Below are 14,298 nucleotides of genomic sequence, written 5' to 3'. Positions count from 1 at the left end.
TTTCTTTTAAATAACGCTAGTGTGTGGGATCCGAATGAGGGTAATTTAAAAACGAGTTTTACGTGCACACATGCAGACACAGCCTCTGATTATGCAAATTCATTTAAAAGGATTTTCATTTACAGTAATGGAAAAGCTTTTACTGTTTTGGGAAAGCTTTCGCTTTGGGGGAGTTTTAGGCGTCTAATAACCTATGAATTCGATCAAATGTTTTTGGTAACTGAAGATCAGTTATACTCTTAGTTAAATTTTTGATCTTTGTTTTGGGAGAATTTAGTTGGAAGTGTTTTTCTCTTTTGCTTCTTTACATTGTGTGTCCATAGAGGCTTCAGCTTCTCTGTTGTGCTAACTGCTGATAACATGTTTTTATTTTTTTCTCCTTGGGCTTTCCTTAGCTTGGCCACTGTGTAAGTACTTCATCGATCAATAAATTAGGGTCGGGTGATATATTTGATTGTTCTTGAACTATTGGAAAATGTTTTACGGGTGTATGCTACAAACATTATCAGTCAAGTTCCAGAAGTAAACAGAATTGAGCACTTAAGTGTCACCTATATTTTCCAGACCCGTAAATGGAATATTTTTACCATACTTTATAATAATAACCAGCAGAGATTTTCTTGTAGAAATTTTACTTCTCAACAGAGACGTCACTAACAGCAAATAATAAAACTGTGCAGACTTAGGCACTTATGTTTATCTTCTCAAAAGCATAATTTTTTCATGCTCTGAAAATGAAATTATGTTTCTTTGAAGTGTTGGCCTGAGGTACTTTTTTGCTTTAACTTTGACGCAGTCTGAATATACATTCACTTCTTCGAGCATGAACACGCTGTGATCTGGAGTGGTGCTTCTCAAAACTCGTCGTGGTGGAGAGCTTCCTGGTGGTGGTGGTTTTTACGTTTCCGTGCTATCAGAAACCGATACTTTTGCAACAATGTCGTAAAATCAGAAACCGATACTTTTGCAGCAATGTCGTAAAAATTTAATGTCGAAAAGAGACACGTGACAAGACAAAAAAATACAAGCCCTCAAGTTTTACCAGTTGATGCAACAGGCCTAAAATTCTTATTACTAAGGTTCCTAAAATATTTGTTGTCAGTTTCTGCCCGCACTTTGCCTAAGACCAGTGGCAAGAACTTTGCAGACTCCCACCGGTCCGGGGACCACACTTTGAGTCGTAGCAGGCTGCTGGGGTCAGCATAGAGCTGATGTGCTAAAAATGGGCTCGGGGCAGTTGGGGAAGCTCGAGAGCACCTAGGAATGCAGCCGGGGGTAGTGAAATGGGCCTGCTGACCCTTGGCACTTGCTCTACACTCTGGGTTCTAAGGCCCTCAGCTGTGGACTTGGTTGGTGTTTGTCTCCCCGGAGTGTGTAGACCAGCCTCCTGGGGAGGTCTGCCTGTCTGTGACGCTCCCCTTTGCAGTTCACGTCAGGCCCCCCAGAGTAATCTGCTGTCACTGCAGAAGGCAGGGAAGGCTGAATTTAAACACCTCGACCGAAATACTTGTGAATGAAGAGGCGATCCCCGAAGTCCGTGCAAAGCTCTGTTTGACACCCAGGTAGCCGGGAAAATTGGCCAGGGTTTGGTTCCGGGTACCGTAAGACTACTGCATCTAAAATAGTGAAGAAAGGATTCTCTCAATTCTTACCTCTAAACCTGAACGAGTAGCATTTTTGCATTATGGTATAGAAGTTTAGATAAATTTTAATTTTCTTACATCAAGAGAGAAACCACCCTGTTCCCTTGGTATATAGTAGGTTCCCAATAAAGGATAGCTTCTTTCCCTTATTAAATAGTAAGTTTGCCGAGCAGAGGGGCCACAGCTCGGGAAATCTGCATCCTTTACAAGGTAGTAGGAACTCAAATAGTTGCTGAATGGAACACAAAAGATACTCTGACCTCTAGAAACAGGCTTTTGGTTTTGTCGAAAAGATGCAAATTGAGTTTTATAGGTTGCCTTTCTCTTTAAAATAAATTAGGTAATGATAGGAAAGGAAATTAATTTTGCTGTAAGCCAACCATAGTAATATTTTAAATTAATCTAACGTGTTTTTCTTCTATGGCTCAAAGAGTTTATGCAAATCGTTTTGTAATCCCTGTCAGCTGTTTACTTTGTGGTAGACCTCACACCCTTTGTGTTGGGTGACTGGGGATGGGTCCTTCCTGAAGTAGTTGACAGTCAACAAGAGGTGTTCTTCATTGTCTCCTTTGGTGGTTTTGCTGCTGCTTGGTGGAGTTATGCCCTGAAATCTGGAACAATCAGACAAAACCGTAACTGTTTCTCAGGTACAAGAAGGATCAGTTAGGTTTCCAAATGTCAGAAATGAAGAAAATTCCTGTGGGTTGACAGAGAGTATGGTCTCCGTCTTTCTCTTTCTTTTTCTAGTGATTTCCAGATTTATGTCATGTGGGAAACCTTAGCAACAATCAGTGATTGGCTCTTTACCCATTGTTGATAGCTCTTCTGGAGTTGAGAAGCTTTCACTTTTTCTTTGGCACTAAGTTTGAGACCATATCTTCATTCATTCATTCACTCATTCATTTTGGGGGTTACGCCTCGAGTTGGTGACTACTTGACCTTGTGTTTGGTTTGTGTTTCTCCAGCTGAGGTCTGCAGGTGCACAAGTGCTAGAAGGCTGCATCGCCGAAATCCACAATATCACCAGCTTAGACATCTCCGATAATGGTAAGCTGGAAACCAGAAAAGACGTGGAAATATCGTTTGAAGCAAGTTAGTAAAGGGAAAAGAGAAAGCCCAACCTAGACAACGCCTTGACAAACGTGTTATTTTACTTCTTGACTAATTAATAGGGCTTTTAAATCTAACAAAATTTACTATGGAAGAAATCTGTGCCAAAGTCTTCGTGAGTTGATACCACGGCCAAAAATGCCAGGCATGTAATAAAACAATTAAAAAAAAATTGTCATCAGAACATTGATGATGATCTTGATCCAACCTTTTGCATTCACGGTGATAATAAAATTGAGTCCTTGTTTATTTACTCAGGAACTTGTTTATTTAGCTTCATTTCTGCCAGTTATAGTAGCGTGTGAGTTTGAACCTATTAAATTTGCATAGACAGCAGTAGTTACCTCCCAGCGAACAGGATGTTGGGTCTTCTTTTAGAAAATCATGGGCAGAGAGGAGGCTTCCGCTTTCCCATTCCTTGCCTGCCTTGACTTAGCCACTGACTGTATAAGAGATTTAGGTAAGTCTTAGCAGAGAGCGAGTTGATCCCTGTGAAATAATAGGACACGAAAAGGGAGCAGAACGTTCCTTTGAAAATAAAAAACTAGAATCCCGGGGCCCTCGGGACGGTAGAGAAAGTCACCCAAGTGACCCAAAGTCACCTTTGCTCAATTGTGTTCCAGCTGAGAATTTATTTATACACACGTGTTTTGATTCTCTGCTTACTCTCATTCTTTCCAGGTTTAGAATCTGACCTCTCCACCTTAATAGTGTGGCTCGGTAAAAACAGATCAATACAGCACCTGGCGTTAGGCAAAAATTTTAATAATATGAAATCCAAGTAAGAACTTTGATTTTTTTTATATGACAATGATGAAGACAATCAGCCTCCTGAAAGCTTGTTATTTGATTCTACTGTCCGTATCTTTAAACTCTTTAGAAATCTGACACCTGTGTTGGACAACTTAGTACAGATGATTCAAGACGAAGAATCGGTGAGTAGTATTTTAAAGACCTTCTGCCGAAAATCTTTTGTTTGTCACCACGCTTCCTAATTACGTCGACGGGGTTAACGCTGCTATACTTTCAGATGATTTTATCTCTATGCACAGTTTCTGTTTTTTAATGAAATAAATACATGTGCTTTAGTATAGTTAGAGAATGTACTTAGAATCGCTTACTCTTCACTTGACCTCATTACTAATTAAAGGAAGATTGTAACTAAAAGATTAAAGGAAGTATAAATTGACTCCTAAGCCTCTCTTTTAATAAGACTTACTCCTTCCTCACTTTGGTTAATGCACTAACCTGCGAGCATGAATTTCTTCAATCTAGTGGACTCTATGACCTTATATCATGCTGGGAAACATCATACTGCTAATTTGAATTTCGTCTAGTAATTATGTAGAGTTACAAGAGACTAAGAAAGTTGTTGCCCGTCTTAAATTGCTTCGAGAGCTCTAGTGGTCCTTCTTATCTTTTTATTCCCTTTGGCTGTTCCTGGCCAAGACTTGGTTCAGAGGAAAGAAATGTAATTTTAATTTTCTAGTGTTTTATTTTATTTTTGAGAGAGAGAGAGACAGAGCACGAGTGGGGGAGGGGCAGAGAGAGAGGGAGACACAGAATCTGAAGCAGGCTCCAGGCTGTGAGCTGTCAGCGCAGAGCCCGACGCGGGGCTCGAACCCACGAACCGTGAGATCGTGACCTGAACCAAAGTCGGACACTTAAATGACTGAGCCATCCAGGTGCCCAAGAAATTTAATTTTAAATTTTTGCTGCCTTTTAAAATGTATTAGAAAAAAGAAAAAAAAAAAAGACAGTATATGGACAAAGCAAAAAACACTCTACTATGAATTCCTTTAACTTAAACCAGTGTGTCTTAAGTTTTGTACCTTATATTTTACTGATGCTCTTTAAGATTTGGTCCATGTCTTATTTTAGTCCTATTTGGCCACCAGCCAGCTTTTCATGGTTCCTAAAATCCAAATCGATTTGTATTCCTACAGTGAAGACTCACATTATTCATGTTTTGTGATAGCTACTTGTAGGTCGTGAGAGTGATTTCCTATGTGAATCATGTGAGATATGACACATTTTTAAAAAGTGTCATATTCCCTTTTGAATGCATACACGGTAGTAGCAAGTTCTTTTATGACTGGATGCTGACTTTGTGAGAAAAAGCTGAGGGGCCAGGAGAAATGAAGCCTGGAACTTTTCTCCCTCTCTGCCTGGCTCTAAGCTGGAGGGTGGGAGAAAATTCTGTGGTCCTGCCCCTTTATTGTGTGGATATGATTTCCAACCTAAGGGCTGGAAATGAAACTCATTATTATTTAACGATTTTGAGCACTTTTCTTTGTCCTCATTTGCTAACAGACTCCATATTGTGTCACTTTTATACGGGGCTATTAAAATTAGGGGCATAAATCAGAATTTATGCAGTTAGTTTCACGTGATTCCATTTGACTTTCTACCACCCTGCTTTGAGTTTCTGATTTCCTAGTGTTGGCCCAGTTTTAAAAGATTGAGGAAGCGAATTCTGCAGAATCACATTTAATATTCATCCCCAAATACTTGTTTCTTAGCACATGTTTTAGGAAAATTTCTATTTTTTGAAAAACATGTCTTAAAATTTCGTGTTTTTGCTTATCACATGAGGCTCTTTCGTTTCTGTTATTTCCGAAGTCTCTCCCTTAAAAACAATCTTGATATTTAAAACACCCCTCAGAACATGTTTGCCGGCGGTAAAGTTTGCCGTGTCGGTGTGGATCCCGTCAGGTTACGAGTCTGAGAAGTGGGCCGCTAATAATATACAGTGGAAGGCTCCTTATGTTGGTGTCATTGAAGCGTGGGTGGCTTTTTCAAAAGGCAACCACCTTCTGATTTTTTCTCCTGAATCGGTAATGTGCACAGTTCGGGACGATTAGGAGCTGAGTCTTAGGACTCTAAAACTTCCACCGATGCCTGGCGCATTATTTTAGTTTTTAAGATAATTGTGCAGTTATCTCTTGCTTCCTACGTTATGACCTTGGGCTCCTACAGCCTGTTCTCCGACAGCCCAGGGAACACTCTGTTCACCCTGTGTTGCGTGTTACGTTTGGCTAGAAAACCTAGACGCCCGTGGGCTCCAGTGTCGCCTCGGCTAGAGACAGTGGGTGTCAGGTGACTGAGCCCAGAGCCCCGGGACAGTAACGCTGAGGGGCCCCGACGACAGGGGAGCTTGTTTTGAAGTATTCCACGCCAACTCGTGCCGTAACCGGCCGAAGCGAACGGGCTTCCCCTGGGAGTGCGGGCTGCGAGGAGACAGATTCTCAGATGAAGCGTGTTCGGCTATGAAAAGAAACAAGAAAATAGTCACGTTACACGCAAGTGCAATAGATCAGGTAAGGGATGACCTTATAAATACGCACACAATTCAGGCTGTTCTGTTCGTATTAATGACTCTGCCCATTATTTTTAAGTGCTAACTGGGGTGTATTAGAGTTTGAATACAGTCCTGGAATTGGTGCTTGCTAGCTCGAAGACTTGGCAACTTTCCAGTATTAGGAAGAAGCCGCAATATATCATTTTTGTGGTAGTCGCATAGACACCATTGAAATGATGAGAGATGCGATTACAGCTTTTTATTAAAGGAACACTGCATTTGTTTTCATTTAAAACATTAAGTTTCCCGAGTCTGAAGCATTTTGGTTCAGTTTTTTCCATTTCCTTGAGCGTAAGATCTCAGGAAAACCAAAACAACCTCGCGAAACCTGCCCGAGTCTAACACATGCAGGCTTTCAGGTTTTAATTGCCTTAGCACTTACCATGCCATTAACTTTAAAAAATTGTATTCAAGTTAAAAAAAAAAATGCATCAAATTACTACGTTACCTTTTGATTTTACCATGGCTCTAGTAAGTTTAGAAAACATGGTCAAATTTGGACAATGAGGACAATAACTACGGTCACTTAGTAAAACTGGAGTCAAACGCATAATGCCACTTTGTGGATGTCTGAGTCTCGAAACCCTCGGTACCGTCGCCCCGCTTCCTGCAGCCTTGAGACAGATGCACCGTGAACAAGTCAGTGGCCAGTGGTGGAGTGGCCACGCTGTGTGTGCGGGTCACACGGACCACCGGGCGCATCTTGAGAACGCCGCTCGCATGGGCCACGGTGGAACGTGGGTGACCCTGGAAGCTGTTCCCGGTATCCCACCTTCCCGTAATGTCAGACTTAACGGAGTAAGCTCCTAGAACTGTTTAGTACGGCTGGGCCTGGGTAGACTGCCTTAAGCAACCCGGAAGACATCCACGTCCCCCAGGGAAGTCCGAGTTCTGGCTCTCAGGGCCACATTGGTTCAAGCCCTGGAATTTCCACCACTTTATTCTTTCAGTCATGGCTGAATTCAGGGCTTGCAAATTCAGATGCCTACGTGGCTAGGGAGGTACCATAAACAAGAAAAGGGAACTCGGCAGGGAGCCCTCTTCATTGGTTTGGCCTGCCTCTGGACCACGTGGCTTTCAGTCTTCAGCTTAAATGGACATTGAGTGGGCTAGTTTGGATTCACCATACAGCTTATGCTAATAAAAACTTGCAGATGTTTGACTTCTTCTCTGTTTTAAAAAACTTCTGTGTCTTCTGACTGGTACTCATAAAGCTAAGGATGATCATCGAAAAGATAAGCCACGAGGGGCAACATTGTGTAGGAGCTCAGAGCACAAGTGTGGAACCAGACTTTCTGGTTCTGTTCAGCTTTTTTTTTTTTTTTTTAATGTTTATTTATTTTTGAGAGAGCACCAGTGGGAGAGGGGAGAGAGCGGGGGAGGCACAGAATCTGAAGCAGGCTGCGGGCTCCGAGCCGTCGGCACGGAGCCCAACGCGGGGCTCGAACTCACGAACCGCGAGATCACGACCTGAGCGGAAGTTGATTGAGCCACCCAGCCCTCGTCCAGCTACTTTCTAACTGTGCGGCCTCGGTTGAGTCACTCAACCTTTCTGTGTCTCATTTGGGAAATGGGGATAACAGTACGGAATATCGAACCCGTAAGTGCTGGGTTGCTGGGAGGATCCTGGGACAGTAGTTAAGGATAGTGCACGTTCGGTAAATGTCAGCTATTAATAATCTTGGCTGGTTTTTATTTTGCATTTGTCCTCTGCTAGCATTTTAAGATGTCATTTCACCTTACATAAAAATAAAATGGGTAAAAAGGGATAACGTAGCCGTACAGAAGCTCAGAACTCTTCTCGTACTATTTTTATTTGCTTCGTCCCATCCCGCGCTTCAAAAGAGCTGGCCACTCTGGGTATCTCCGCACGCTTCCCTTAGGAGAGCAGTGGCCACTGTCCAGCTCTGAAACACGAGCCCTCCACGTTTGACTGCAAAGGTCCATTTTATCTCGAACCGTCGGGGGCCCATCCGTCAGTGTCTTGTAGCCAGAAGTTTCAACAGGAGACACTTGGAGTGTGCGTGTTGGGCACCTTCCCCGGGGGCTCTCCGTGAAAGGGGTCACTGCACACGGTGGCTGCCTCCACGAGACCGCGTGAGCCCCGCCTGTTGTTCCCTCGCAGCCTCTGCAGTCCTTGTCCCTGGCCGACTCGAAACTCAAGACCGAGGTCACCATCATCATCAATGCCCTGGGAAGCAACACCTCCCTGACCAAGGTGGACATCAGCGGGAACGGAATGGGGGACATGGGAGCAAAGATGCTGGCCAAGGCGCTGCAGATCAACACCAAGCTCAGGTACGCGGGTCTGGTACCCGGCCCCGGGTACGGAGGCTTGCCCTCTGGAGGGCCCTAGATGGCCCTGGAGAAGATTCTGGCCCTCAAGCATTGGAGAGCTGACTGTGTCCCAGTGGGGGCTGAGTTTCCCATCGGGCCAACTGGGAAGGAGGAGTAATGATGTCAAGTCTTTTTGTCCTAGTGTAGAGGGAGGAGTGTCCCCACTTTAGACACGGTGAGTCCCACAAACTGTCGTCTTAAAGATTTCCACCGTGACCTGAAACCTGACCTGAAGAGAAATGGTACCGTGTCCTCTTTCACGTCGGGGTAGACTGTTGTGTGCGCACGGCGGAGCGGTACGGGAGGGCTTTGCAGCCGGTGCCAGTGAGCGGAGCTAGAGAGACCGAAGGAACCACATGAGGGGCTTCCCTGTACTTGGCTGTGAGCCCAACACGCTGCCTCCCCCTGCCCACCGCTGCCCATATAGAGGCTTAAAAGCCAAGGGACGCAGGAGGTTTGTCGGTTCAAAGGCAAGTTCATGATGGGTGCTAACGATTCTGTTTAGTGGTTTTCCTCCACTTGGAGTGTTTCCCAAGTGTGGCTCTTCTTAAGGACTGGCTGCGTGGTAACCACTTTATTAAGGACCACGGTGCCATCCGTCCTGCAGAGAGATCCAACTGCTACCTAACCCGGCAGTCTGGTTAAGGAAGAGTTCATTCGCAGCGTGCTTCAGGGGCTCTTTCTTGATGTTTCTGGACGCTTCCCTTGCTCTCCTGAACCTTCTGTCTGCACTGAAGCCAGAAGCCAAATACTGCAGCACTTTCCCTGAAGGTCAGGGTGTGTGTAAAGAAGGCCATTGGGGATCAGGAAGGGAAGCAGTTAGAGGTGTGATTCTTGGATCAGACGACTAAACGCTGTTTCACGTGTCAGGGGAATTGACAGACACCAAAATACCTCTGAAGTATTCACATTCTGGAAGTAAAATGGCACTTCTCTTCCAAAATAGATTTTGTGTCTGAAAAGTAAACAACCTCCTATTTGTAGAAACGGAGGCTTTACCGGCAGCATGAGCCCGGTGCTTGGGACGTCAGGGCCATGATGAAAACATAAGACCAATATGACAGGATTCCTCCTAGTCGTTTAGAATGGAAAAAAGTCTCAGTACCTGAAATTCTTTGTTTTGGACAAGGGACTCCTGAACATCTTTTATAAGCAGCTCAGGATGTGAATACGAGAATATTACAACTTGCAGAATATGGGGAGAGTGTCCAAGAAATCAGGTTCTGTAGAGTTTTCTGGTTACAAAGCATCAGGCAACCTAATGGTACGTTAATGAGTATGCTGTTGCTTTCAAGCATGGTTTTTTCTCATGCTACGTGAGCAGCAAATGAGTTAAGAACGTAATGCGTAATGGAAGAAATGCTCATCCGTGCTCTGCTTACAACTAAGTTGGATGTTATTCCTTGCTTATTGTGCTAAGATACCGAGTTAGTGTTGTCTTTAAGTATTCATCTTCACTGCAGAATTATTTCCTCCGTGCCTAAATGTCCGGTCATTTCTGGGATTTGGTTTTCAAACAGGACCGTGATATGGGACAAGAACAACATCACCGCACAAGGCTTTCAGGATATAGCTGTTGCCATGGAAAAGTAAGTGTTAATCAGGCCTTCTTTCTGGAAAAACACAAAGGAGCCAGTGGTGTTTGTTCGTTTGTTTGCTTTTGCCGTGGTGTGATAAAAGTAACACTGGACTGGGAATGGGAAGGTCCAGGTCTGAGTTTAGCCAAATTCCTAACCAGCCACGAGAGCTGGGAAAACGTGGACTTTCTTCCGGTGCGAATTTCTTCATGTGTTTAATGAGGCCAGAGACGCACCATCGTGAGGATTAAACGATTTCACAGTGGAAGGGCCACAGGACAGTCAGCTTGTGTTCTTTTGTGGTTTCACGTTCTATTTCCATCGGGTTTTGCTTTTTTTTTTTTTCTTGCCCATTATGACAACTCTGAATCCAGTGAAGAGAAAAAAAGCTAAGGTCCAGAAAATAAAAATGAAATTGGGGTGGGGCGCCTGGATGTCTCAGTTGGTTGAGCGTCCGGCTCAGGTCATTATCTCGTGGTTCGTGAGCTCGAGCCCCACGTCGGGCTCTGTGCGGACAGCTCAGAGCCTGGAGCCTGCTTCGGATTCTGTGTCTCCCCTCTTTCTGCCCCTCCTCCACTCTCGCTCTGTTTCTCTGTCTCTGTCTCTGTTTTATTTGAAAAGAAATAAACATTAAAAAAAATTAATAAAAAAATTTTTTTTAAATGAAATTGGGGAATGGCAGGCTCATTTGTCTCATTACTGTAAAAGGCTTTATTACTGTAGTAACTAAAGTCTGCAATTATTATTAATTGTCAAGGTTGCTTTCCCGGTAAATGAAATGAGGCAATAATACAAAGATGGCTGGAAGAAATTCTAGAAATCTGGTTCTTCCCAAGCTCTTCAGCCCTCATATTATATTCTGAAAGCAGACATGATCAAAGCGGATTTACAGCATTAAAAATGAGAGGTGACAAAACGCGGGTGTGGAAATAAGGAGCTAGTACCATAGAAGCCAGTCCCCTGGGGAAGAGGCGGGGGTCCGCATTATTCGTGTTTTTTCCCCACATTTCCCTTCGTGCAGGAGGCCTCCTAGGTGGGGCTCTCACGGCCAGCATGGTGTCATGGATAAAACCCTGGGCCTGGGGTGAAGAGCCGTCCAGTCAGTCGGTGGCTCTGTCATCAACGAGCCAGTCCTGAGCAGAGCATTGCACCTTTCTGATTGATTCTTCTGTGGAAAGTGGGGAAGGCAGAGTCAGTTAGCCCTGCGTGCCTTCCAGTTCTAGATCCCAGGGTCTAGATCCGATTTCGCCCGGAGGTCAGAATTGCCGCCCCCACAGCGTCCCTAAATCCGGACGAGACAGCTTGTCCCACGGCTCCCGGGAGCCCTCCGGGACTGCAGAACCACCTACAATTACTCCTGTTGCACCGCAAAACCTTCACATGGAAACGTGTATTTACAAATAGCCACATTTGGGTGCTAACAACATGGTTGCGGCCCGCGGGAGACTGCCAGCCCACGCTGGTGTTTGTGAGAAGCCAGAAGCACGCACGCCCAGCACTCAGCGTCTCCAGATGAGGCAAGGGCTCCCTGGATCACAGTCCGGTACGTCCGCTGTGGTCCAGGATGCGAGTGCCTCCATATCACATTTGGTCTAAATAAAGTACCCGGGCTCTGGAGCATAATCGCGGCTGGATGAGGGAAAGGAAAATCTTCAAGGCTGCAAAAAAGATGCATTGTCTCTTCGTTTCTTTTGGCTAGCTCCTCTTAAACAAAAAACAGTCTTGTTAAAGTTAAGGTAAAAATTGAAGTAATAGAAATAATAGCCTTTTTTTTTTTTTAATAATTTCTTTTTTTTTTAGTTTATTTATTTATTTTGAGAGAGAGACCAGGGGAGGCAGAGAGAGAGAGAGAGAGAGAGAGAGAGAATCCCAAGCAGGCTCCACACTGCCAGCACAGAGCCCAACATGGGGCTTGATCTCACAAAGCATGAGATCAAGTCCAACATGGGGCTTGATCCCAGCAAAGCGTGAGATCATGACCAGAGCTGAAATCAAGAGTCGGATGCTTATCCGACCTGGGGGCCACCCAGGCACCCCAGTAACAGCCTTTTTCTTTGCTGGTTCTTTTACGTTAAGCCATCCTAAGTTGGACTGAAGCACATCTTTTCGATCAGATAAAGCCATATAGATGACTGCTGTTAGTAAGATCGTTGCTTATTTTCTCTATTCTTCATGATTGCTACCTTATGTTAGTATGTTAGTTAGTCATCTGAACATCCGCGGGAATCACATTGTGTTTCGAGACCTGGGACAAGGCAGTTGTGACTGTGCAGTCCCAGTGCTCCGGGAGAACACCCCGCTTGTCACCACGTGACCCCAAAGGTCGTTCTACCTGAGTGTCCTGTAACAGAAGTGGGTAGGCGGGTTTGGGGTGGGAGAGAGGAGGCCTCTCCAGGGCCAGCTGGTGGTCTGGGAGTGGGTACACAGAGCAGCTTGTAGGGGCGTCAGGGCCAAGGGTCAGGGTGCAGACTCAGAGGTCCGTGTTGTTTGCTCACACGACGACGACTCTGTCTTGCACTCCTGTCCCTCTCCGGCTGGTCAGCAGCGGGGGGATAATATGTGGACACAATTTTCCACCAGCGGTTTCATTTGGAGTCGAGAGCCCGGTGGCCGTGGCCGTGTGTGAACCAGACCCCCCGGACCTGCAGAGGTCGGGGAGGGGGGTGGAGCCGGGTGGGAGGTCCTGCGAAGCAGCTTTTCTAAGGACAGCCGCTGCTCTTGTTTAAAGGGGCCCAGAGCCCAATCAGACTATTTTTGTGGCTGCTAATGTCCTTGCTTTGCAAACAGATGCTTTGGTTTCGTTTTGAATTTTTCCTCCGTCGGTTTGGGTCTGGCCGTCACACGTCACTGCAGTGATCCGGGTACGTTCAGAGCCGTTCGTGACGAAAACCCACGTGGCACATTGCTGGCAGACTTATTTCCTGGCCTTCCTCTCGGTCCATCTTTGCAGTGCCAGGCTGAAAATCAGGTTTTGAAACCAACAAAACCAGATGCCTGGCATTCATGCGTTTTATAAAAACGGTGCCAGCCGACGAGGTTGCCCATGGAACCGCGCACAGAAGCCTGACCTGTAATCAGGGGCCCTGAGATAGTCTGTGAGCTTAGAATTTTCTAAGACACTCTGGCAACTGTCTCTGGGTTTTAAAAAGGAGTGCTGAATTAAGGTGGCAGGATGTTATTTCTAAATAAACGTGACTTTCTCCTTTTTCTAGGAACTACACGTTGAGATTTATGCCAATTCCCATGTATGATGCGTCTCAAGCCCTAAAAACAAACCCTGAGAAAACAGAAGAGGCTCTGCAAAAGGTACTGGAGGTTTGATGGCTTAATTGTAATAAATTCGCATTTGAATGGAGTTGGTAGTAATGATTCTGAACATATGAACGGTACTTTGTGTTTCACAAAGCTTTTTTCACATTAGCTTGTGTTCTTGCGGCCGTAACCGGCGTAATGCATGACTGAGGGAGGAATGACGTAAGACGAAAATTGGTCATGAAATGTAAGTGGACTGACATTCCTACCGCATCAGCAGGCCGGAGCTTATGCACAGAGAACTTGTGCGTCCTCAGAGAACGTGTGGAACTGAATGTCAGCTAGTGCAACCTTTATCCTCAGCTGCTGGAGCCTTCCCTCCTTATTAAGAACGTAGGATACGAATGAGATCTCTTTTTACCATCTTCGTTTATAAACGTCTCTGATTCCACACACATTCCCGGCTCCTTTCTGGCAACCCCGGAGGACGATGGGCATCTCCGCCTTCCAAGTCCAGCCGTCCCTGGTGCCCGTGACCCCGCCGTCTCTGCCTGCATGGGGAACTTGCCCTGCGGGTCACTCTCTTGCTGTGCCGTATCCCCATCCTTCTCTTTCTGTGGTTATGGTCACCTTTCTCGATGTTTAGATATACTCCAGGATGTCCCATCTGTAGAAGCCTGTATTGTGGTGGTAGATGGGACTCTTTGAAATCTTTTTCCTCCCTCTCTGTCCTCATGGTGGGTGGGACCGTCCAGCCTCCCAAGCTTGCCTTTTCTTTCCTGCGTCTGCCGTAAACACGCACGATCATCATATTGACAGATTCTGTAGCATCAGTCTCTTGATTAGCTCTGTTCCTCTCTCTTCCTGTTATGGATGCATGTGTTCAGGCCTCATCGTTTCTCAGCAGGATCGTTACCTCCGCTTTCGGTCAAGGAAAGCCACCTTACTCACGACACATGGGAACAGACCAACGTCTCCAGCCCAGCCCTCCCCAGTGGCTTTTAGAATAAAGCCTGCT

General features: G+C 45.4%; 1 protein-coding gene across 11 annotated transcripts in view; it reads left to right on the top strand.

Moving 5' to 3' along the window:
• The window catches only part of CARMIL1 (capping protein regulator and myosin 1 linker 1), a 310,110-nt gene that overhangs the window by 197,930 nt on the left and 97,882 nt on the right, over nt 1–14,298 (top strand). For all 11 annotated transcript variants that reach the window (XM_042985575.1, XM_042985582.1, XM_042985577.1 and 8 more), the window contains 6 exons: nt 2,609–2,690; nt 3,435–3,534; nt 3,634–3,688; nt 8,240–8,412; nt 9,972–10,040; nt 13,241–13,334. In XM_042985575.1, the coding sequence (XP_042841509.1) occupies nt 2,609–2,690; nt 3,435–3,534; nt 3,634–3,688; nt 8,240–8,412; nt 9,972–10,040; nt 13,241–13,334 (573 nt within the window). The remainder of the gene's footprint in view (nt 1–2,608; nt 2,691–3,434; nt 3,535–3,633; nt 3,689–8,239; nt 8,413–9,971; nt 10,041–13,240; nt 13,335–14,298) is intronic.

Source organism: Panthera tigris, chromosome B2 (genome assembly GCF_018350195.1).
Source record: "Panthera tigris isolate Pti1 chromosome B2, P.tigris_Pti1_mat1.1, whole genome shotgun sequence".
In the NCBI taxonomy this organism is placed as follows: domain Eukaryota; kingdom Metazoa; phylum Chordata; class Mammalia; order Carnivora; family Felidae; genus Panthera; species Panthera tigris.
This window is presented reverse-complemented; position numbering and strand designations above follow the sequence as displayed.